Source organism: Stegodyphus dumicola, chromosome 5, assembly GCF_044657685.1.
Source record: "Stegodyphus dumicola isolate Sdum_Otavi_A_Nest chromosome 5, ASM4465768v1".
Taxonomy (NCBI): Eukaryota; Metazoa; Arthropoda; class Arachnida; order Araneae; family Eresidae; genus Stegodyphus; species Stegodyphus dumicola.
This window is the reverse complement of record NC_140772.1, coordinates 50,344,519-50,371,500: the sequence shown is the minus strand read 5'-3', so window position 1 is coordinate 50,371,500 and position 26,982 is coordinate 50,344,519. Positions and strand designations below refer to the sequence as shown.

Here is a 26,982-nt window from a genome sequence, read left to right as displayed (position 1 = left end):
CTGAAATAGATAATTAGATAATTTTAGCTTAGCTTATACCGTCTGTTATACATTAAACGTAAATGCGTAAACATATTATGCACATGCATGGATGCATATGTGCATGCGTAAAGGTATGCGCAGAAGGTTTGTACCTTTGAGGTCCGGATTATAGATCATTCCGGATTATGGACGTCCGGATTAAAGACTTTTGACTGTACTAGACAATAGGGAAAACACGTGACCAGTCCCACCAAAAGAACCGCAAAACCAACAAAACTTGGCAAACTGCCAATAAAAGCTGAATATTTCTTCTCATTTCCTCCAGGTCGAGTAAAACCATGATAAAACAAATTGTACTGACAAATTCTGCTTTGCCCGAGTTTTCTCGGGATAATAATTAACTGCAATATATACAAACCCGGGATAATTAGGCAAGCGGTTAACATTGTAATGCCCTTGTATTTTTTATAAACCTATGATATGAATACACAATTTTTACTTTTTATACCCCTCAATGTCATTATTAAAAGACAGTACTTGTGGCTTTTGGGGATAATACAATTAATTACCTAAAGAGGTAACCTTAACAACCTTTAATATAACAATCCTCATTTCTTCTGCTTTCTTTTTTCTTTTTTTTTTTTTTTTTTTGTCATACCTTAAATCTTTTATGTGCACCTTTTCATGATTCAATCTTCATTGCACTGATATCCCCCCCCATATCTTTTATATATTAGCTTCTTGCATTGAATTCTTTAAGAGTGATTCATGATCTGATTTTTAAATTTACATTTCATCCACAAACATGTAAACTATTTCCAGTTTACCATGAACTGAAAGACACTCGTTCTGCCCTTCTAAGAAAAACAAATTCTACTATGCACTGTTTTTTTAGAATAATCATAGAAATGAAACTCTAAGACAAAAATAGGCTGCATAAGGAAATAGTAGGTGCGTCAACTGTTTAGAGAAAAGCAGTCAGCACTATAAATAGGTGACTGACATCAACCTCCCACTGGGCATCCCCAGTGGGAGGTTGCCTAATTAAGACTAATGGCTGAAAACATGAGATCTGGCATAGGATCTACATATGGATAGATACACAGACAAATAATAAATAAATGAAATTTTTAAAAAAAATTAATATTATTGTACAGGTAAAGAAAGCCTAAAAAAAGAAGAGCATTTCTGACTGAAATTAATGGATCAAAAATTTTTTATTTCCAACTGTCACACATTTTACCTGCTGTTAGTCAGGTAAAATACATTAATCTAATACAAACATTTGCCATATTGCAACTACTGAATGGAATAACTGTGACGTAAGTTTGCTCAAAACATCTGATCAAACATGCTAAAGCCTGAACTGGAAGACCCAATACAATTTCTGAAATCAATGAGAATTTGTACTTCAGAAAAATAATGCCCAAAAGGATTACCTGAACAGTGGATATTCGGAAGCATGTGCCATGAAACAGAAGATTGCTTTCTGGTTAAAGTTCTAAGAGAGATGTTTAAAACACTTTTGCAAAATATGTCTTAACACAGCAAATTTATGCATTAGAAATGAAAGAACCAAAATATTTTTTCAAAACTGATGTTATAATAACTACGGAATTATGAACAAAAAAATTTCTTATATTTAGATTCGAATTCTTTTGATGAACTGGTTGCTCCAAAAGTACCAAAAATATATACAAACATTTTATTTACAATTATTGTAAGCATGTTTACAAGCAAGATTTTATTTATTATTAGAAAATAAAAGATGCTAAAAATACATTGTACATGGCAAAGTAGTTAAAAGCAAAAATTAAATGATTAAAAGAACATGTTATACAGTCAACTGGTTAGTTTGCATCTCTCTTGCACAGATAAGGCTCCAATAGCAATATTTTAATTTGTCTTAAAATTACATGTGAAATAGTTTAGGACAGGATTTTATTTTTTTTTTCCTATTTATCTTTGTTATGAGCATATCAAACATTAAATGATTATTTCATAAAAATAAAAGGAATTATGCATAAGAAAAGTCTATAAGATAAACATGATCTTTTGGGAGCGCACCAAAGGAAATCCTCCAATTCGACAAAAAGTTCAGGTTTTTAAATATAAAACTTACGATTTTATTTTACAGGTATCTCTCCCTATAAAAATGCAACCACCATTAGATATAACACAAATAAATAAATAACATAATAACAAATAGATAACAAAATATCTTATATTTTATTGCATGTTATGACTTTATTTTAAAGTCTGTATTTATATAAATTTATATGCTGTGTTAATGTATTTCACTTTGTTAATTCTGATGGTGCAAGAGTTATTAGGTACACATGATTTTTTTGCAACTGACATTTTTATTACATCAAGTTACAGTATTTTTTTCAATCAAACTATTACAAATTTACAAAATCTTTTAATGAAATAAATTACTCTTTAAGTTCCTTACGTTACTTAAAAAACTTAAATTTTGAAATTTGGCATACATTCGTAACGAATACTATATCTTTTGGTAATACTTTTGTTTTTCGAAGTTATTTGTTCATAATTTTAAATTATTGAAGATAATTAATATTCAATTATAATACTCAGATTAAGGTGTTTGAAAAAGTGGTTCAGAGCTTTATTTTTTTAAATATTTATCCCAGACAAATATTCTTCCTTAATAAATTCCTTAAAACATGACATCAGAATTTTATGGAAATAGTCTCAACATTGTGTATTGAAAGAGTTCAATTAATAAATAAAACTTTTACATAGTCCCATCATATTAAAAATTCAAAGTAATAAAATATCTATCATCTCTTAATATCACCCATTAAAGTTTTTTAATAAAAAGTTTTAAAATCACTTATATAAATAGAGAGAAAGAAAGAATAATATAAATTTCTTTCAAAATATACACACCTTGGCCTGATTCATTTTCTTCATCACTACTTAATTTTCTTTTCCTTTTAGACTTTACATCTGATTCTGTATAAAGAGTTTTCAGTAAGATTTAATTCAGTTTTTCAGAAATAAGATATAGTGATAAATATGACATAAAATGAGCAAGGTGCAGTCTCATGCAATTTCAGTGCAGTTTACCTACATGTTACAAGTTAAACTAATCAATTATTAAATAAAATAAAAGGAACAATTAAAAAAAAAAAAGAAAGAAAAGAAAATACTATTTTCCCATTCATTTCCCAAAGTCCTACAAATAAATATATAAAATTAATAATAATAATATTTTTTCATTAAAACAATATCCCTTAACTATTTTTTTGTTCTGATGTATTTTCTTGGTACAATGGTCTCCAGCTTGGTTTGGCTTTGTTCCTTATGATAATTGCTTTTATAATCCTCAATGACATAATGCTATTTTTAATCTAATCTCTTTTTTTCTTGCTTTTTTTTTTTTTTTTTTTTTTTTTTTTTTTTTTTTTTAACTGCAATGAATTTTAAGTTTCCTGTTTCTTTAAAAAAGAGATATTCTTCCCCCCAAAAAAGATTGTGTTTGAATAATCACCTCAAGAAATTTAACTGCCACTCAAAGCCAAAATGGATATGCAAGTCTTCACTTAAAGGAGAAAAAAAGATATTTTGAATACAAATGCGGTTTGTTGGATTACTCATTCCTTTCATTATTGCTGTAAGGATCCTTAACTTATACTGTTAGCCATAAGTAAAGGAAGTCTGGCGAGGAATGGTAAGTGTTTGGACTCAAAGTTAGCTTGCTTCAAATGAATCACAATACAATAGTTGGCTGGAAAATTACATGAGTGAATTCCTTGTTCGTCCTATGTTAAAAATGATGGATGCAATGAAAATGTGTCTTATTACCCCCACCCCCAAATAATAATAATAATAATAATAATAATAATAATAATGTAAGCCATACTCTTCTTCCATTAATATTTTGTTGAGGATTTTGTCATGAAATTAGAGAATAATTTCCCACTTTGTAAATTAATTATGTTCCAAATGATCAAATTTGTTCATAAAATGTGGTAAGGTTCATTATGCATATCACTTAACAATGTTTACAAGACAAGACCTACACATACTAGCATATAAAAATACTAAAACAAATGAATAATGCTTATTTTACTATACAGTATGGGCCTTGGATTAGATCTCTACATGGGTGGGGATGAGTCAATGTCTGACCAGTACTGACTCACCCACGGAAGACTCATCGACAATGTAAAAGGGACATTCGTGTCAAGGAGGCTGTATAAGAAAATATGTATAGAAACTTGTCTGAAGATATTTTTTTCTTTCATTGTTAATAAAGCAATGGCAATGTGTGGCATCATGCACTGCAGACTTTACTTTAACAAACCTCACAGACTTTGGATCTTGGTTTACCAAAAAAGTGAATGCAACTGCTTTTAACTTTGTATCAAACTTTTTAACTAGAGCAGGCTCTTCATCCTCTTCTCACTGTTGCTCTTCAAAACACATCGATCTGTTGACTGCATTAGCACTGCACCTGTTCTAGTTTGTGATTTTTATTCCTAAGAACTGTTTTGATCTTTAAATGTGTAACTTTCACCATTTTCTCACAACTTCCAAGAATTTTTTGTATAAAGGATTTTATTTTAAACAAAGTGGCCCTTTTTTTGCACTTAATTTTTAATTAGAACTTAATTTTTTTCATTTTACCAACCATTTTTTATATTATTTAGTTTTTTATTTTTTTATTTATTTATTTTTTTTTTTTTGACTCAAAACAAATTTCACTCTTTGAGTTTGTTCATATCTACGAAAATTTGTAACATGGGGAGTGTCTGTACTTTCGTTTTACTACACCCAATTATTCCATTTCACCTAGTATTGCACCAAAAACATGGGGAAATAAACAAGCCAAACTGCAACATTATGGTGTTGAAAATGCATCTTATGGCTTTAATGGAAAAGTATCTAAATAAAAGCTAAATTACATTTTTCAATGTTTGTATTTTATTTTAAAGAATTTATATTGTTCATCACAGTAAAAATAATTTATAACTATTCTTAATTTTAAATTTTGGTACCAATATACAAAAATAAAATGATGAAAATGTACAAAAATTTAATTAATTACTAAACGTTCACGCATGGATTCAATGCATACAAACAACAAAACAGAGAATTCTTTTGCAGTTACAATTCATATTCCTAATAGCATGGAAACATTTACCATCAGCTGATGCATCTTCATTACCACTACTGCTTTTTCTTTTCTGAACCTCCTCTTCTGAATCTGGAAACATAGTTTACATCAACACATTTAGAAAAAGTTTATATATCAACAAATCATTTAAATTATATTTTTAGTATAAAGAGACATCAAATTTGGCAAACATAGTTTGTTAGAAAATTTTTTCACAAATATCTTATGCATGGGAAGAAACATGAAAACATTTCTTGGGGGAAAAAAAAAATAATCAATATTAAACTATTTTACTTCTTCATTAGCTAATAAACTTTGACGAAAAAATTTACATCAATAAAGGTTTCGCTGGCAATCCCTCAGTTAACTTAGGCCTCCTTAAGGTAACTGATTTGTTTATAATAAAAAGCAAAGGCTAATTCCTGATTAATATTTACTCGAATCTTTTCAATAAATTATTTTATTTATTTTTTAGCTATTTATTTATTTATAGCTTCTTTCACTATAAAAAAATTCCTCTGATTTCTTTGTTTCATAATTACATATTATAAATACATAATTATAAAATATACATAATATAAATTATAAAAAACAAACATTTACATAAATCTCACCAAATACTTGCATTATATGATATGTGTATAATATTTTAATTCAAAATAGGTAATGACATGAAATTTTATATCTAAAGTCTGTACTAGTCATAATTTTTTTTCTAACATCTATAATACACAAAATTTATGTAAAAATTTACCTAAGTCATCATCATTGCTTATTTTTTGTCTCTTTCTTGGCTTAATTTCTTCATCTGAATCTAGAAGAATAAAATAGAAAAACAATGTTACTGAAAGTTTCACACATACAAGAACCATGTGTGTATATTTATTTCATACATCACTGCTCTTTAACATTACTACTTGAGTTAAGCTACATTTTTTTCTAAAGAAAACATTGCTGTTGCACAGAAAAAACATAAATAATAATTCAATTATGTAATAGATAGCTAGCTTCCAATCGATTTTAAAGCATGATGTGTTTTTAACTGGTTATTTAGCTCATCACATTCATTCAACTTGTATCAATAAAAAATATTTTGATACATGAAACAAGTTCTTATTTACACAATTAAGATATTTAAAATATCCTGTAATGAAATACACAAGGTAATAGAAACATCTTTTATTATGTACAATAATGCTGAATATGTTTATACAAATTATGAGTTGGATATATCTTTAAATTAAATAATTCTCATGTCAGTTACATATATTATTAAAACATAAAATAAAACTTTTAACTAACAGAAAGAGTACTGACTGCTTTTAAACTGCTGTTTGTAAAACAATATTAAACAATATCAATTTGAATTTGAAAGATGAATTCAAAGATTTTATGTTTTGCTGAATGGCAACGCACTGAGAACTGGTTATTAGTGAAACTATGTGGAAGATGATAAATTAAAGATCTTATGTTTTTTGCAATGGGAAATATATCTCAAGACATTACCCTTGCTTTTAATATGCACATATAAAAAATTTTCCAAATAAAATAAATTAGCTGCTTTTATGACAACATTTATCTGGTAAATAATACCTCAATAATAAAAGCGTATGCTAAGTTAATTATTAGATAAAGCATTTGAAGTAAAAATATTTTCAATCTAAGTAAATACAGGTACATACTGCTTAATTTGGACATATGTGAAAGACCTTAAGATATCTGAACAAGAGAAGTTTTTATTTGTTATTTAATTTCATATTTAATTTCTAAAATCTTCCTCCACATCCTTATAATTAACAGTAATACAGTAATATTTACACTCTCTTTCAATTTCAATGTCATCAAATATGCTATTTCCAGTGTCATCGTGTTTGCCTTTCTGTAGCCTTTCATTGTGATCTAATATTTTCAATTTTAGTTTATGAGGACTTGGATTACTGGATTACTACAAAATGTATTAGTTTGATTGAAATGATAATTCAAAAAGCATTTATAAAAACTGAATAAAAGGAATAGGTGACGTGCATTATGGCAAAATGTAATTTTATCACAAAAAGTGTTCAAAGATATTTTAGATAAGGCCTTAGTAACCTATGATCCACAGATCACTGAGTGACCCATTTCATAATTTTTAAGTTAAAAGGTATTTTCTCCCTCTTTTCCGCATGCCCATGCCTTTGTGGTGTAAGAGTAGCACACTAGGTGCGTATTTAAGAGGTCCAGGTTTCAAGTCCCGGCGAGGGCATTGCGTATTTTTCAGCTTTCTGAGATCGAAAATAACCTAATGTCTCTAGTGGCCCAAGTGACTTCCATCAAAATATAATACATAAAAAAAAACTGAAAATACATAATAAAAATAACGTTTCTCTTTGATTACAAAGTTGCAGTGATGAACATGTATTTTTAAAAGTTGTAACATAATTTCAAGGAGAAATCGATAAATTTGGCAATGCCGATCCATAATATATAATTTTTAAAAAAACTGACTTTGCCATTTTCTCCATATTCGGTTCAACTTATAAATGCGAGCAAATATTTTCACATGTGAAATTTCTTTGAAGTAAGAACAGGAGCACCTGAACTATCAAAAATTCAGGTGCTTGCATTCATTTTAAGATGATTAATTATAATTTGAGTAAATTGATGTCACAAGTTCAGCAGCAGGTAAGCCATTGATATCAAAAAGTAAAATAAAGTTAAGTCAATTATGTTTGTTTTTATAATTATAATTTTTGTGTTTTAAGTTTAAAGCTTACTGTAATTATTTTTACAGTAAAATATCTTATTACTCACCAGGAAAGACTGCTCTAAAATGAAAATACTACCAAATCATAATGTTTTCTTAATACACAGATTTTGGCCTGCAGCCGAAAAAAGTTGTGACCCCTGTGTTAGTTCCTTTTCTCTAGCCAAATTAAATCAAATACAAAATAATAAACAAATATATACAAAACATAAAATATGGTTTACTTTCAGCTTCAGATGCAGCACTTGAGTTTTCATTTTCAGATTTTGCTGAAGAAGTATTCTTCCTTTCATCTTCAGATTCTAAAAAATATAAAAGAATAATAGCCTATTGTTAAAAATAAATTACAACGAAACTTAAAATATTCATTACATACTTAAATAGGAATATTACTCGTTCAGATATTGAAAAAGTCTACATTATTATATTATCTTTTGGCTGTTTACAGGCTCACATACTTTGTAGACACCATTATCCCATTATTATTATTATTAATAGACACCATTATTATTATTATTAATAGTCAAGTGATTAGATTGCTGAATGCTAGGAGTTCACTCTAGTTTCAGTCCCAAGAGAACCCTAGCTGCATGGTTGGTTTTCATGAAAAAATCCTAATAGCTTTCAAATCATTCAGTGAATATTTTTCAAGATGTAAGCAAATTTGTAAACTGAAAGGTAAAATACTTGATGGCCTTGCTTGGTGTAAAGAAAGATAGAAACCATCATGTACAAGGATGTGAGCAGGATGATATGGGTATGACATAACCTTAAAGTAACAGTTAACATATAAATGGTTGCAAATTAATTTTAATAATGGCTCAATATATTCTGCATACAAGCTTTGCACTAGGAAAGCCCTGACAACACCTCAACAGAACTGTAAAAACTGGTGGTGTACAGGTCAAGCCTAAGACTATGCTGCACCACACATGATGGAACCAAAATGATAGTCCAATTAAGGCCTAATTAGTGCCATAATCAATTAAGACCTAATTAGTGCCATTAATCATAAATGTGAAGCATTAAAGAGTGATCTACACCTCAAATGCTGGAAACATTTGTTCTCTATAATGTGTGGGGGAAAAGTTAGCTTTCTATCAAATATAAGACCAAAAAATTTTACTGCTTATAGCACTAGAACCAGGCTTTTTTCCAGGCAGGGCTCTGGATCAAAATGTAAGTTTCTTTTACAACAAAAATGGACACAAATGGATTTGAGTAAAAAAGTTCAATTCTTCTCAGTAAAAAAAGGATTTGAGTAAAAAAGTTCAATTCTTTTCTATCTCCAGATAGAAAAGGATTCAGTCAACAAGCCTGTCCAAAGCAATTCTTAAATGCCTTTCTATGCAACATATATCCACATGTCTGCAGCTTATCTGGAGATCATCAACATATAAAGATCCACTTACTGCTGAGAGGATTTCAATTAAAATAGAATTCATTGTGAGGGAAAAAAGTGCATCACTCAGCACACATCTTTGTAGCACACCCTCTTCTTGAGGACCTAAATTTACCAAAAGGTAATGAAACCCTCAACAGTAAAGTGTACAGCGAAATGCTGGTCTATGTTGACGCTGCTATCAAGGACAAACTGAGTTCTGGTACAAAAAGTTAATATTCCATTAAGATAATGCAAGACCACATGTATCTGCATTCGCTGGCTGGATTCTGCATGGACTTGAATGGGATCTTTTGCCATATAGCCCCGATATCGCTCCTTTCGACTCCTTCCTACCTTTTTTCACACCCGTAGCTACATCTTGCTGGTGCTATCTTCCATTCTGCACAGGACGTCCGATATGAGTTTGATCTGTTTTTGGACTCGCGGCCACCAAGTTACTGAGCCGAAGGGTTTGAAAAACTGCCAAAACGTTGGCAGTAAATCATAGATTTGAGTGGTGATTACTACTCACACTAAAGGTACTGCTTTCATGTTTTTTTTTTTTTTTTTTCTAACTTTATTAAGAATGTTTTTTGGCGGGAAACTTTCGTTACAACCAGATAGTTATAGACTATTTTATTAAATATGTCGAAATGGACATTTGGAATATTTGTCAATTGTAACAGTGATAAAACAACTGAAATTATTTTTTGCAAGGAATGGTATCACAAAACTAGTATACTCAGATAATGGCCTACAATATAGTTGCAAGAAATTTAAAGAATTTGCACGGAGATGGAATTCTGAAATCAGAACTTCATGTTACACACAATCAAATAGAATGGTTGATAAGACATATTCAAACTGACGAGAAAATGTTAGAAAAAACTGTGCTTGACAACAAGGATCCATATTTAGTATTACTGGAATATAGTAATTCTATTTCATTTGAAATTAAGTCTCACTTCAGAATTGATGTTTGGAAGAGAAGTGAATGGACTGGTGCTTAAAGAAGAGAATTCCACCCAAACTAAACAATATGAAGAGCATAAACAACATTTACTGAAAAGACAAGCTTTACAAGAAAGCTACTCTGATAGGAATGCACGACCATTAAAACCACTGAAGGTAGGAGATCAAATGTACATAAATGAGAGGGGGGAGGAACTAAAGGAAAGTGGGAAAATTACAGAAGCAAGAAAGACCACGTTCATACAGAATTATAAGAACCGATAGAAGAATTATAGAAAGAAAGAGAAGAGAGTCTTAAAGGAACTAATTGGAATGATTTTACAGTGCAAATCAGTTATGAAAATGAAAGTCGCTAAGATGAAGATTGAGAACCTGAGATTAATAGTACTCCAAAATTAGACATTCTCCTGCATCTAACAAAAGCATTATGCCACCAAATTCTGAAAGTGGTGTTGTATCACCAAATTTTGCAAATGGACATAACTATGTTACTCGATTGGGTAGAACTGTTGTAAAAACTCATTCTTTTAAAGGGTACGTATAATCTTTTAATTTCTGTTAAAAAGGGAGATGTCACATATGTATCTGTAACTTCACATAACACATGCTAACCATAACTGCATTATAGATCAATAGCTAGTAGCATAGAATAAACAATGTTTAGCTGATCTCATAGTCATCATTTACACTTACCTTTATTATATAAATAATGCTAGTTTTCACTTATTTAGTGAAATGTTATACTCTTAGTGCAATGCCATAAGCTATTAAATTATTAACAGAAAAATATACACTACAGTAATTAGTGCAGATACAATTTAATGCTGCATCTATATGTCATATTTACTTTACTTATAAAGAAAAAAGCCTTATGCAAGCTGTAAAGCTCTAAATGCTAAAATCTTGATAAATTCATATTTTTTTTCAATTAAAGGTTAATACTTATTTTATAGCTTCATAGTAGGAAATGATTAATATCTACATACATTTGATGCATTCACGGCACACATAAATTCTTGATGTTTTGATATTTTAGATAACTGTTTTTTTATTTATTTATTTTATTTTATTTTTGAGTTATAAGATTCATCTGCTTCCCCCCCCCCCTCAAATGGCTGCTATGTTTGGTAGGGTAGTTAGCAGAGCCAGTTGACATACTCTTTGGAACAAATTTGAATCTCTAAGAAATCATGGGATATCTGTTGCTGTTTATTTCCCTTTTTTTGATGGTATAATACCAGTTGCATCCTATGATGTGCAACTGTCATTACCCCACATGGACTATGCTCTCAGTGATGAGTGAATCAATAATCAGCGAGTTTGACTATTGCCAACAAATACTTCACTAGTGTTTTACCACTAAATTTAACTTTTTTTTTCCTTTCAAATTACTGCAAATCATGAAAAAATAACTAAATATCTGTAGCATAACTACTTTTTCTCTTTATATCTGCACATATGCTCATAAATGAGATAAACAAGGTGTACAAATTTGGGGTAAAAGGTACTTTTATTACTACTGATAGATACACTGCTGGCCATTAAAATTGCAACACCATGAGGGAAAGCAAATATAAAAAAGATATTTATTACAAGCAAACAGTATGGCATGAAGACAAAATGATTAAATTTCTAAGCATTTTGGAGGTTTACAGGGGTGCAAAATTATTAGAAACAACTGCCACCCCTGGCAGCTAAAACGACCCTTACCCCATTACGCATGGAATCAAACTGGGCTTGGATGACAGAAATGGGCAACTCATTCCATGCTGCTTTAAGTCTATGCCACACTTCACCAACCGTATTAGCTGGAGAGGGATGGCCAGCCAGTCTCTCAGCAACCCATCACCAGATGTTTTCAGTGGGTGACAGATCTGGAGACTGTGCAGGCCAGGGCAGCAACTGAATACCCTGTGTATCAAGTACAGTCAGAACACGATGTGCAACATGTGGTCTTGCATTATATTGTTGGAACATGGCATTTGAGGGCCTCGAAAATAGGGCACAACCTCTTGGACGTAAGATGCCAGAAATGTACCCATTTGCATCCAAATTACTGTTGATCCGAACTAGAGATGTGTGTGCCATGTATCAAATGGCTACCCAAACTACCACACCAGGTGCAGGGTCCCTATGCTGATACTGAAAGGCGATGTGCAGTCTCCTCGGACTCTCCAGACACGTGTACAGCCATCAGAATACTGCACATAGAACCAGGACTCGTTTGAAAAGGAGAATTGTGCCACTTCTATATACCCAGCTTTGTCATTTGGCACACCAGAATTGCCTTCTCTCTCTCTATGCTGCATTGTCGAGGAAAGCCAAAGTAATAGTTGTCCTACTGGTACTACACGTTGCTTCAAACATCAACGCAACTTAAGAGCTGATACTGATACATGCTGCAAACATGCCCATTTCCTGACTAATGGTCCGTGATGTGATCATATGGCTTAGCATGGCTGACTTCACAATATGTCTGTCCTCTCTGGCATTAGTCATGGGAGGGCATTGAGATCCTGCATGCCATTTAGTATGAACCTCAGCAATCCATTGATTTCATATTGGCATGACAGTGGTTGGATGTTGACCAGTGCAACCAGCGATATCGCGGAACCCTAATCTATACTTTTGATAGGCAACAATCCTTCCTGTATCGAATTTTGAGACTTCCAGGTAAGCATTTCCTCTTCTTATTCAAGGCATAACACCACATTCTGAGCAAACTCCAACCTTACAAAGCCCTCTCCAAATGAGAAATCCACTACACAACTTTTCTGTTATGCAGGGCTTCAGATGTTGTTTCTTCCTCCTGCATTGTCTAAATGTGTTGAAATAATAATAATTTGCATATCCCAAATTCTTCTTCCTTTCATGTGATTTTGACATTCGTCAGATCATTTCTTCCCAGTGTTGCAATTTTAATGGCCAGCAGCCTATTTATTATACAGAGTCTTTAATCTGGACTCGTCGGGACTTTGGCGATTCCAGATTAGGGGATTTTCAAGATTATAGATCATCGATTTAAATCTGGTAAGATGGCATGAAGAAATTATAAAATTAAAAATATGAAACCGTAATTTATGAAATAGAGCAATTATGATTAAAGGGTATCAAAATTTACAAAAAAGAGGCTTAATATTTATTTATTTATTTTATTAAACATTTCTTTCAACGTAAGTTGTTTAAGTTGCTTTGCTTTTTGTGCTAATACTTTCTCTTTAATTCTACAAACAGACATAATTTCTTGTTCAGTTCCACTGTTCAAGTCCTGTAATTGCTGTGTCGAGAATACCGACTAACTTGCCAATCAAAATTTTTTCGTTTTCAATAACCTCTCTGTCACTTTCTTCACTATCGGAAGCGGTACATCAAAATATGCTTTCGCTTTGTGGATCCTTTGGAAACTTCAGAATCGGAAACTCTTTTTGACATAATCGAAAGTTCAAGCTTACTTTTTATTAAATGGCTCTAACAGTCTGCAAAAAATAATAAGCCGGATCCAATTGGAAGATTAAAGAACAACGCAATCTGCAACATTAACTGAAATAGATAATTAGATAATTTTAACCTAGCTTATACCATCCGTTATACATTAAACGTGCATGCGTAAATGTATTATGCGCATGCGTAGAAAGTTTGTAGCTTTGCAATCTGGATTATAGATCATTCCGGATTATGGATGTCCGGATTAAAGACTTTGGACTGTACTGCACAAAAATAACCTGCTATTTAATAACTATGGACTGAAAATTAAATTTGGGTCATTTTGGACATCTATATTACACAATTTTGTTATACTCACAACTTACACATATGTAGCTGTAACTTCCGATTTTGTTAAAACGTGATCCTATAAAAGATATTCAATTAAATGCTTGTTTTTCAAAAACATCACAATTTATTGAAAACTTACCATGGCCAGATTCATCTCTGTCTGAGGACTTGCCATTTTCAGCTGCAGAATGCTGCTCCCTGTTAACAGCTTCATCATCAGAATCTATTCAAGTAGTATAATAATTATGCTACTGATAAAAATTTTAATTAAAAAAATAAATAGTACAATAATTAATCAAGGCATAAATAAATATGCATTTACACTATTTTATTTATATATTGATAAATAGGAATATAAAATATTTTAATTTCTTAAAAACAAAATAATATATTCATATATATATATATACCTCTGTCCTCATCACTGCTCAGGACTTGTCGGTTTCGTAATGGTACTTCATTGTCACTGGCAGCTAAAACATAACATTTTAAATTTTACATTCATTACTTAAACTAAGAAACTGAAAACAAAATGTTCAAATACCTATGAGTGCGTAAAATATAAAATTTTAAAAACACATAATTAACACTTAAATGGCTTTAAATTTCTAATTTTCAATTAAGGTACAGCCCCCTTCAAGTTATCTGCATTTTCTATGGAATAACCCCAATGCAAAAAAAATCTTGTCTAACCACTGTGCAGGCATAAAACAAAGCACTCTGAGATTATAAATACTCCGGCAAAAATATATGCATTCTCTTTTGCTGTTTGCTTATGCCTGAATAAGGCATGTCTCTCGCTTGGTTATATTTCTCCATCGTTAAAAAAATTAAAGTGTGTAGTTTAAAATTGTGAGATGCAAATTGCCACCACTGTATTGTGTCATGCCTTAGGATGAACAAGTAACTATTGTATTGTACCATGCCTTAGGATGAACAAGTAACTATTGTGCCATGCCTTAGGATGAACAAGTAACTATTGTATTGTGCCATGCCTTAGGATGAACTGAGTATAGCAATCAACAAGTAATAAAGATATGTTCGGATTATCAAGTGATTTTGTAATTGTTTAAAAGTTCCCATCATCTTCTACAATAAAATCCCCTATCATCAGCTACACCTCATCTTTCCCCATTGTGACCATGCTCGAAAAATAATTGGTGTCTTTCCTAGTCAAGGACTTGTCTGTAATAGATGCAAGTTTGCAGAATTTTGTCTTTAAATTCAAGAACAACAAAGTTCTGTGTTACAATTCAAAGCTGGTAATAAAATATCTTCCAGATGGTGATCATGTGGTACATTAATTTATTACAGAAAAAAAATTTTTATCTGACTGAACTGCAAAGATGCTTTTGTAGGAAATTGCCTTTATTCACACTATATATGATGGAAACCAAAACTCTGTAAATTCACTCTGTTTAGCCATGAAAAGCAGGATGAACTTCAACAACTCTGATTAGTACTGAGGCCTTATGTAAAATGAAAATACTTCAAAATCTAAAATCTAACAGAATACTAACTGAAAAATTCTTTCCAATACACTTATTTCATAAAATGTAACTGAATAATGTATTAATAAAGTGTGCTTCACATAGATAGGAGGAACAGGTAAATAATAAATATGAAAAGGTAAAGTCTCTGACATTAGACAGTACAGATAAGCTGAGTCCATGATTGTTGAGGAAATGAACTGTAACAAGAGATGTGCCTTGACTGCAAGGATTAAGTCCGAGTTCATATTCTAACAAAAGTTTCAGTATTCACTGAAAATCTTGTTGGAATATGAACTTTAGTCAGTATGAAACTGTGACCTTCCAGCAGTCTTGCCTGGCTTGGTATAAGAACAGCCTGAACTCCCATGGGAACCAGAGGACACAGAAATGCAGTGGAGTTCTCAAAAAAATACATCTGGCACTGAAGGCAAAGAGGCATGTCTACAGAATGCTCATCCTAAGAACACAGACTCTTATCTTGATACACTGCCCTCCAAAACTTAAGGAACAGCATGTTTTTTCAAGATCACTACTACAAAAATGTCAGTAACATTTAAATTCACATTTTATATGCATGACAGTAACAAAGTGTAAGAAAATATATGCAAAAACAATAGCTACCATTTTTATTTTATAGAAATTAACCCCTTAACTACCACGGAAAACGTACAAGATTCATTTCCCAGTGCCACGGCTTTTCACACAGGCGCGCATAGCGACTACTTACATGTGATGTATTAGGAGGGAAATAAGTGCAAGTTTTACTTTCTAAAAACTGTTTACTTTCACAAAATAAAGAATAAAAAAAATGAATGAACAAAATTTAATGTTTTGAGTAAGTATAATAAAAAGATGTAAGTATAATAAAAATGATGTTTTTATAACAAAAAAAAAAGATACCTAAAATGGAGTTTCAATCAATTCAGTTTTAGACCAATAAAGTGTAATATCAGATTTCAGTGTTATACCTAGTGAAATCAGTATGCCTAAAAAAAACATATTTCTTCTGAACTGGTTTAATGCCACAATTTTGTTCTTGATTTTTCGTTTGCAAGGTGTTGGTTCATATACTTGTCTACAAAACAGTTAGTTTCAATAACAATATGAAGCACGAGCAGTGCATCAAGCAATAATTCAAAAAAGATAAATTGGGTGTGAAACATCTGTTATATCTTTCCTTATTCCTGAAACCTACTACAAAAAGTAAACGAAAACGAAGGACACAAAATTTTTTAAAAAATACGTTTTACTCAAACAGCACCAGCTAATACAGCACAGTCACTACTTTCATCACTTTAGACACACCCCTCTCTCCAATTTCTCCTCACACTTCATTGAAAAACAGTACTCGCATACTTTGTCAAGGTCATTGTGGTTTTGCATTCCAAAGCTTTGCGAATAATTTTATGGGTAGCAGCGCAAAGCAAATGATAGTAGTTTGGAAGGGCGTATATATATGCCCGTGGCAGTTAACGCACCGGCTGAGCAAGGCGTATATATACGCCCGCAGCAGTTAAGGGATTAATACTTGAAGAAAAAATGCAAAAATTGTAATTTTTGTTCACAAGTGCTGACCTTCAATTGTTATTACAGTTTCGTGGACAATATCCAGGAGAGTCTATCAATGTCCAAGAGAAGTCGTTTGCCTGATTCGTTGAGGTGGCTGGTGATTGGATGGATGAAAATGGGGATGCCACAAGCTGATGCTGCTAGACGTCTCAATGTCTCTTGTAATGTGGTCCACTGACTATGGAATCAGTTTGAATATGAGGATTCTGTGTCTAGAAGGCAAGTTCCAGGCACACTTAGAGTTACAACACCTGTGGGAGACCGTTTCAGCCTGAAAGAGGAGTAACATTACTGTACCTCAGCTCCTGGCAGATCATTCAGTGGCAACAGGAAGAAGAATCTCAGCTACTACAGTGGGCAGACGCCTGCACAATATAGGTCTGTATGCAAGACGACCAGTTGTTTGTGCCCCCCTTGACCCAAGGACACAGAGTGCCCATTTATGTTAAGGCAAGAGAGTACATCTCCCGGACCAGACAACAGAGTCTGTTCTCTTCACAGACGAGTCCAGATTCACCTGCAGAGTGATTTAGTTCATCGACTGACCTAGAAGGAACAACACACCACATACAACCAATTCTCGTTGATCACACTGACCTGCAAGTTTTCCATGGAGGAACTTTGACCAGTATGAGATATCAAGATGAGATCCTTGATCAATATGTCCACCCTTATGCTGCTGCTATTGGTCCTGGATTTCTTCTGATGGACAACAATGCATGACCGCACCAAGCTCAGGTTGCTGAAGAATAGCTTGAGGGTCATGGTTGGAGCAGATGGAATGCCCAGCTCAATCCCCAGACCTGAATCCAATACAGCATCTTTGGGACTAACTTGGGAAACAGGTTACTGCTTTAAGTCCTCCTCCAAGCTCGTTAGATGAGGTTGAACAAGGATTACTCTGTGTCTGATCATTGTTTCCCATTTCACTGATCGACAACTTAATTGACAGCATGGAACATCGCTGCCACCAATGTATTGCAGCTAAGGTTGGACATATTCCTTATTAGAATCCATTTTTGTAATGTTACCTCCCAATTGTCCCGTAATTTGATGGATACAAAACTAACTGAATATTTTTGTTCTTCCCTATATAATAGGCCCTGTACCTCTCATTACTGAATCTCCTATAATTCAATGCTTCATTGCCACTGCCACGACTTTTAAGCTTCTAATAAGCTTACTTTCTTTTCATTTTAGTAGATGAAGCTACATCATATATACAATTTTTTTCAACATAAATAAATGCCACTTCCATACTTGCTTTAAGCCCCTTTAGCTTATGAATGGCTTCATAGGAGTATTCTATTTTTTCTATTTTTTCTATTTTCTATTTCCTAAGCCAAGAAAACCTGCACACTGTCTAATCCAAAATTTAAACTTTTATTGTGCTTATGAATAAAACATGAATAGTTATTCTCAGGTTTAAAATTCATCTAGCAGAAAATGCTGAAAACAAAGAATATTTTTTTATTTTGTTAATGGTACTACATTACTAAAAATTTTTATGGTTACTAATTAATAATATTATTTACCTGATTTATTTTCATGGTCAGATGCTTCATTTTCAGAAGCTGCTTCAGATTTCTCTTCCTCTGAATGAGCCTCAGCTTCTGAATGGGCTTCAACATCAGAATTGGCTTCAGCATCTGAATGAGCTTCAGAATGTGCTTCAGCATCTGAATGAGCTTCAGAATGCGCTTCAGCATCTGAATGAGCTTCTGCATCTGAGTGGGCTTCAACTTCTGAGTGAGCTTCAGCTTCTGAGTGGGCTTCAGTTTCTGAGTGGGCTTCAGCTTCTGACTGGGCTTCAGTTTCTGAGTGGGCTTCAGTTTCTGAGTGGGCTTCAGCTTCTGAGTGGGCTTCAGCATCTGAGTGAGCTTCAGCATCTGAGTGAGCTTCAGCATCTGAATTGGCTTCAGCTTCTGAATGAGCATCTTCAGATTGGTCTCCTTGATGACTTTCTTTGTCAGATGCAGCTGGACTCTGCTTTCCTGACTCAGCTTCAGATTGCTCAGCTTCTGACTGTGCTTCACTTTGAGGAGATGTGCTACGAGCTGATTGATATTTTCTTTTGTAAGCTACTCTCTCTTCGTCAAGTTCTATATCAGAATCATTATGTTCCTCTGCTTCTTCTTCATCAGACCCATGCTTATCAGATTCATTCTCAGAACGTTGCTCTTCAGAAGCATCTGACCTCTGTGCTTCAGATTCAGCATCAGAATCTTGACCATGAGATCCATCATCTGAATCATTCTGTTTACGAACTGGCGAACTTTTATCTTCTGCATCAGAATCACTTTCATTTGCATCAGATCTTTCACTTTCTTGTTCTGAATGAGCTGCCTGTCCATTTCCAGACTCTTGATCACTTTGTTCATCATCAGATTGAGCACTCTGTTCTGGAGATTTATGTTTTCTAGGCCTCTCTAAAAGAAATATAATAAATTTTAAGATTATAACATTTTTTTAAAATTATATGGAACTATTTTTAAAATAGTCAAGCAATTACATATACCAGTTGCTTGACACTAAACTGAAAAAGATCAGATATATTTTAATTTTACCTAATAATTCAGTTATAAATTTTTTTTTCTAAAAAATAAACCTTGTGTGAACCCACAAAAGCTGAAATGTATTTCTAATTTAAATGCATATGATTATGTCTTGAAAACTCTGACATTTAATGTGCTCTCTCTTCTGTAATGTTGCTAAAATTACTGATTTAATTCTTTTAGTGTGGGAAATAATACACATTACCAGAAGAGAAAATGTGCATTTCAATCCAGGGGAAAGGGGGACAATTGTTTACTTACTGCCATTTATTTACTTCCGTTTCCAATTTATTTTATAAATTATTTTTGTTATTTTATTAAATGGAAAATGACTTTCTTAAATAACAATTTTATAAATAAGTTAATTTTCTTATGTTTTTACAGTTTTCATTTCAGATATGAAGCCCTGATCGAATCCATTTTGTTTTACTTTCTTGCATTTGTGTATTTATTTATGTGTAGATGTTTTATCTACTGTAACCTAATGGCCTTTCAAACGTTTGGGCACGGCAAGACTGAGTTAAAAAAAAATGGTAAATGGCAACAGTAAGAAAAAGCTTAATAGAAAAAGATTTTTTGAAGAAGAGTAACTGACAAAATATAAAAGGATAAATAATGTTTTAGCGATGCTAAAATATATATAATAGGGATGGCCAAACTTCAAGACGATGGTAGAGTTTATGAACGTTCCAGAGCCGCAAGGCCAAATTTATATCATTTCAAAAATGATGAGACAGGTTTTTAATATAAAGAAACTTTTGAAGTAAATTAATGAATATGTGCTTAACATGATTACATATAAATATGAATAAATACATCTTATATCAACTGTTTTGTGTTCAAAAAAGCTAAGCCCCAAGAAAATAAAAATTTGAAACTCTTGTACTGGGCAACTGAGTAATTTTCTTCAGGTAGAGGAATATTTTTTTCTGAACTAAATATTTTCTTCTGATTGCCTTTTATACCTCTCCCTTTATAATTATCGTTATTTTATTTTAGTAGAAGTAATATGAATCGGAAGCATATTCATTGGTCTTCAATTACATAAAAAAATGTTATTTGAGTAAATTACAAATCATTGCTGAAAAGAAAATTTAGAGTTTTTTTTTTTTTTTTTTTTTTTTTTTTAGCTCATGAGCAGTGTTTTACAAAGGATAAATTAAATGATACACATCAACGTGCACTGCAGAGAAACTGTTAATTTCAGAAAGAATATTTATTTAAAAAAAAGCTATTAACTTGTTAAGGCTTTTTCTTAAAAGTAATTTTGTTTCTCCATACAATTAACATAAGTACCAACATACTGAGATCATTCGAATCTTTGGATCCTAACCTAAGAAATCATTAAACATTTCTTCCCAAAACTTTGACTATTTTTACTGATACCCAGTATAGAAGAATTCACAAAAAAAAAAAAAAAAAAAAAAAAAGAAAGAAAGAAAGAAAGAAAGAAAGAAAAGAAATATGATTGCAATTTCAGGGGTATTTGAATAATCAGTATCTCTCATGATGGCCCTGACTGATACAGTATTTCAGCATGGCACCTAATGGAATCTGTCAGAATTTTTTAGTAATCAGTAAACTGTGCATCATTGGAAATTCTTGAAACTATCTCTCGAATTGTCCCGTTAAGTCTAGACATAGATAATGAAATTCAGACGCATCATAGGAAATTCTTGAAACTATCTCTCGAATCGTCCTAATAATTTTGGACATAGATAGCAAAGTTTATGCACCTCATTTAAAATTCTTGAAACTATCTCACGAATTGTCTTGATAGTTTTGGACATAGATAACGAAGTTGACATGCATCATTGAAAATTCTCGAAACTCTCTCGAATCATCCCAATAATTTTGGACATAGATAACGAAGATCATGAGCATCATTGAAATTTTTTGAAATTATCTCTCAAATTATCTTGATAATTTAGGACATAGATAATGAAGATCATGCGCATCATTGATAATTTTGGACATACATAACTTATTGCTATTAAATCTAGAGGACATATTCCATCCGTAACAGTCATATTCCAGGGGGACATGGTTTTTCAGGACATTTTAATACGAAAAAAATATTTAACTGTTTATCTATTATAGTATTTCAGCCAGCGTTGTAACTATATTATTGAAGTTTCATTGGGAACAAAGTTCTTTAATTTATTTACTCTATAAGGAAGTGATGTTCATAGTTTTGACATGCACATCAACATTTTATTTATATAACAAATAGCCAGTTTTCAACAATATGAATTATTAGGCATATGCTTTCTGTTCTTAGATTAACACTTTTATTATTGCATTCCTATGCACAATCTAAAAGCATTTCGAAAGCATGATTGCCTGAAACAACACTTAAAAGCTGGCAATATCAGTTCATAACAATGAAGAAAAAATTCAGAAAATCTTATTATTTCACAAACATAACTACATTTTATTTTTAAAAATGAAAACACCATAAATTTGTTTTAATCTCAAAACATCCCTTCCAAATTGATGCATTATATTCTTGCTTAATAACATATATCCTGGTATCAAATTGCTTTTGTCATGTGATTTTCATTACTTCAGACCTTTAGAAAATTTTCTCATTGATTATATATTACATTAACACTTTACGCAACTGGAGTGTTTTAGCAAACCTACCTGAAAAAGTTAAATAAAATTTCATAACTTGGAGCTCATCTCTGAAAGTTATAAATGGACTCCTAAAGTAGATACTGCAACTTTATATATTCATATGTTGTATATCATAATTCCTCTATGGTGACTAGAGACAATATACATATTACTTGGCACACTTCTGTACTTACAGTGTTGGAACTATCCTTTTAACTTAATATAATGTGTGTGACATTTTATAATTTAATTACATTTGTAAATTACTGTTTTCTGTAAAGTTTTTTTACATAATTTAAATTTGTGAAATTTCATTTCTTTCATTACATACATCCCATGGCTGCTTTTTTTTTAAACATTTCCACAAACAAACTTCCAAAGATAATATCATTGCTCTCTGTTTTACCCAGACATCAAATATAAACAATAGTTGTGTATTATATTCATGAAATATTCATCTTCATCTCTTAAAAGGTTGGCTTTGGTAGTTATTGACAGTATCTAGATGTTAACAGCAAAATATGCCCACTTTCAAATTTCACAAGTTCCATATTAAAGTATGCTATCATATTTCACTAATTTTTGCCCCTACAGCTCCCATGAAATAAACATTTTGCTAACAGTCGAAATTTTTTCCTAGGGCGGAAGCAAGGCAATTTTAGAGAAAAAAGAAATTACTCTATATTTTGCAATTTATTTTTTCAGATACAATAAAGTATTAATAAAATAATATGTAACGGATGATTATTTAAAAGGAAAGAACTCTGCAATTAGTGAAGGCTTATGCCCTAAAATGTCAAAGTTTCCAAAATGACCACAAGAAACATATTTTGTCGATTATAACTTCAAAATGACATCATGACTGCACTAATGTCTTAAAGTAACTAGATATATATATATATATGTCTAGTTAGTTTAAAATATTACGATAAATATTATTGAATGTTTCTATATGGTTCAACTGGTTGGCAGCATTAAAGAGCAATACAAATAATAAAAATGGAAAGATATCTAAAACAATCTAGTCCTCCCCCCCCCCCAAAAAAAAACACTTCAAGTATTTCCAATATATTAACAAATCTAAAAATATGAAATACCTGAAGATCTTGAAATGGTCAACACAAATGCAATGTGTTTTGGACAGCAACAATGTATTTTGAAACCAGAATCTCCGCTAATTTTACATAATAATAGACTTGCTATATTGGTAGCATATTTTTATTTAATTATATATTAAAATTTTAGATATTCTCCATCAATGTTATTTTTGTATTCAAATAAGCAAGGGTAGACAGACTACCTAAGAGATAATACATAGAAACAATGGCTTTGGAAAATTACTCTAATTTTTATAAATTTCATACTTCTATCATAAAATATGCATAGAAATATACTTTTAAAAAATAATTTATCATATACTATAAATATATTTAACTCATGCTTCTGGTAATAATATAGGTCAGATGGTACAGAAAATTTTATCTGTTTTCAAAGTGCAAAATCGCCCACTTATTTGTTTGGCGCTTTTTACAAGAGTAAGAAGAATTGGATTTTTGTCAATTTTCTTTGACTTTTTAAGTGAAAATAGATCGATGTGTTCATGGATAAAGTCAAGGGAATGCACTATGGCATTTTTGTGCAATTCTGGGATTTTTTTTTTTTTTAATGAAAATAGGTCAATGTATACATGGATACCAAGTATGTGAAATTGTTAAACATATGTCATTCTGCACTTTCCCCAAATTGTTGATGGTCCAAATATGAAATCAACTTCCAATCATTTTTTCAAATGTTGTTTGATCTGTGACTAATTTTAAATATTTTAATAAGTGAATCAAATAGGCAGCAGATTAACCAGGAATAACTTTCCCTGGGTTTTTTCCCTCACCAATGGACTGTTTCCAAAAAAATCTGATGCCTTTTAGCATAAAAAAGTATGGTAACTAATTTGTACGAAAAATCAAAGAAACTTACAGCTATTTATTATGTAGAATTACATGTGTTACAATAATGTGATAATTAAGTATTTAAAGAATTAAAGATTGCAGTATCTGTCAAATTACTGTCCTTGGGATGAATGCAGTATTCCACTGTAGCTCATCAGTCAACTTTCTATGATTGTTAGCACAATGATGAAAGAGTGCTCTTTTGCAAGAATTGAATAGGTGATAATAGTACGAATCCAGAACCAGTGTTAGGAGCAGGTGAAGAGCGGTACAAGCTTGCAGAGCGAATATTTGTAGAGTGATAATAGGAAGTTGGGCTCTTTCTAAGTTCCAAGCTATTTACAAAGATTAGCTAAAATTAAAAGCTGAAAGAGGAAACTGGAAATTAAATGAACTTCCATTTAACAAAAATTAAGTTAGAGAAAAAAATTTATGATACTTTTGTAGATAATAAATATAAGCAAAGAAACAAAACACATAATTTAGATTAGGTTGAAATATTAAGATTGTAAACAATTGAGTTGAGACAGTAGCAAAGAGTGAAGGAAAGATTAATCATGTACTTGATTATGAACACAGTCCTAGAATAATTAATAATGATGAGTAATACTGAAAATCTTTGTTTCTATATAATAATACTGTATCAAAATAGAGTGGCAAATAACTGAAAGACCTACAAACTTTCACAACATACTTGATAATAAAAATTATACGTTGATTCTCATGTAATCGAAATGAGCAGCATCAGATCTGTTTAGTATCTTGCACATCCTCAGTAAATTAATTTTGATGATACCCTTTAAAATCTTCGGATTTTGAACACCTATTAATGTTCAATTAAGAAGATCTTTAAATACAGAAAAATATCGTGGAGAAAATGCATTTTCCTAATGGCAAATCCCACCCCTTTTATTTAAGAAATTTATCTAGCACAAGTTCTTTGATTTCCACAATATCAGAAGAATAAAATTATTTCATTTGCAGTAAAATGTTAAAAATACTCTTAGCATGAACATTAAAACAAAAGAAACTTGTAGTATTTTAAAGACACAGGATGGTTGAACATATTGGTATTAGTACCAAATGAAAGTTAAATTTTGCAGATCATTAATGCTGGTATAAAGTCAATTTAAGCATCAAGTAACCAAACCAAAACAAAAAAAAATATTAAAAACTTAGTATCTTTTTCTGCTGATCCAACTACGTTTCATTATTATGTAAATGAGATGTATTCTTTCAGATCATACACATATTTAATATAAACATTTTGTACAATAAAAACTGTCTGTCATTACTCAGCCTAAAACCTACAAGACACCTGATTTTCCCAGATATATTACAACATAATTTTATTCATAATGAAAATTTACAATAAACATTATTACAATAATAATAAATGCACATTTAATTTCTGTCAACCGTTTAATTCCAAATAGCTTACTGCCAAATTTTATTGTATCTCGGCGAACAAACAGAGGTATTTCACAAAAAATAATGTATTATATTAATATTCCCGAATAGTAAACAGCAAGTTTATGACTAAAATACGTATACAATGTTACTCAAAAATATATTAGGAAATGATCCCATTTATGAATAAAAAGAAGAAAAAAGCCGGCTTTTACATACTCACCATCTGCAGAATCATCACTACTGTATAATTCATCCATTTTTCAATCACCTCTAACGATAAACGTTGCTGAAGATGTCTATTACTTAAGTAAAAGATACAGTGAAAACAGATACGTAAATATGTAAACAAAAATACTGCGAAACTACGTATATACTTAATTCTCCAGGACGTTCTTTGATTTTTTTTCCCACTTATGAGAAACTCATTATTAGAAAATGCATGTCTAAATGGCAAATATAGCACACGTGTTGTAAATTGTAATTCTAAAGACTCTGAGGGTGGAAAATAGGATATCTTCGGTAAACTATGATCTGCATCTCCAAAATAAATCAATACCAGTGTCTTTCCTAGAAAATGTAAAAACAACTCTTAGGAAGAGAATTTCAAAAGTAAAGCGTAAATTAGAACAATGATTTGCTTTGAACTCACGAATAACGTGACTACATACATTTTAGAAATTATATTTCTTTGTATAATATATTTGTACTAAGATACCAATTCTTGATTGGGAATGAAAGAAAAAGGAAATGAATATTTTAACAATCAACTGAATACAAATAATAAATAAGAAAATTTGTGTTAAAACTACTGTTCTCTGCTTAGTTAAAAGTTAGACGTAGTCCCTGTAGCGCAGTGGATAGCGCGTTGGACTTCTAATCCAAAGGTCCCGGGTTCGAATCCCGGCAGGGATGCTACGACGATAGTATCCTTGTTGCTTTGGGGTACATTTTTATTTAATTTACTGATTATTAATTATTACATTGCATACTCCTTTTTTAACAGGTTATCAATTGTGTAACATTATTAACACGTAGAACCGATAATTGTTTTTTGTTTCATAGCATGATTTTATTACTCGGGTAATGAATGGGTCAGCAATTTAACATCATTAATAAATATGGATCTAAAAACATAGAATTTTAAAAAATAACTCTCTCTTCACCCAACTAAAATTTAATGAAGTATTATCATAAACAAAGCTTATTTCAAATATTATTTTTTTAATTTGATTTCAAAATTTTTAATTTACAGTTCTTTATATTAAAGCTGGCTTATATAGATTTTTGGTTTATATCATGGTTGATTTTTAAAAATAGCCTAATAGCCTTTCGATAATAGCGAAAACTGTTTTAGTTGCGATAGATGTATAATAATTTGAGATC

The 26,982-nt window shown here is 31.3% G+C and overlaps 1 protein-coding gene and 1 non-coding gene across 2 annotated transcripts in view; one reads left to right on the top strand and one right to left on the bottom strand.

The window, feature by feature from the left end:
* LOC118189807 (uncharacterized) overlaps positions 1-26,249 on the bottom strand; it is a 72,838-nt gene extending 46,589 nt beyond the window's left edge. The window contains exons 1-8 of the mRNA XM_085816641.1: positions 25,820-26,249; positions 18,602-19,495; positions 14,415-14,477; positions 14,144-14,227; positions 8,099-8,176; positions 5,883-5,942; positions 5,156-5,218; positions 2,896-2,961 (exon numbers count right to left, since the gene is read on the bottom strand). Coding sequence (XP_085672767.1) covers positions 2,896-2,961; positions 5,156-5,218; positions 5,883-5,942; positions 8,099-8,176; positions 14,144-14,227; positions 14,415-14,477; positions 18,602-19,495; positions 25,820-25,856 — 1,345 coding nt within the window. The 5' untranslated portion in view covers positions 25,857-26,249. The remainder of the gene's footprint in view (positions 1-2,895; positions 2,962-5,155; positions 5,219-5,882; positions 5,943-8,098; positions 8,177-14,143; positions 14,228-14,414; positions 14,478-18,601; positions 19,496-25,819) is intronic.
* A 189-nt stretch (positions 26,250-26,438) lies between these two features.
* TRNAR-UCU (transfer RNA arginine (anticodon UCU)) lies at positions 26,439-26,511 on the top strand. Its single transcript has one exon. It is a non-coding gene; the product is annotated as a tRNA-Arg (tRNA).
* Positions 26,512-26,982: the final 471 nt, after the last annotated feature.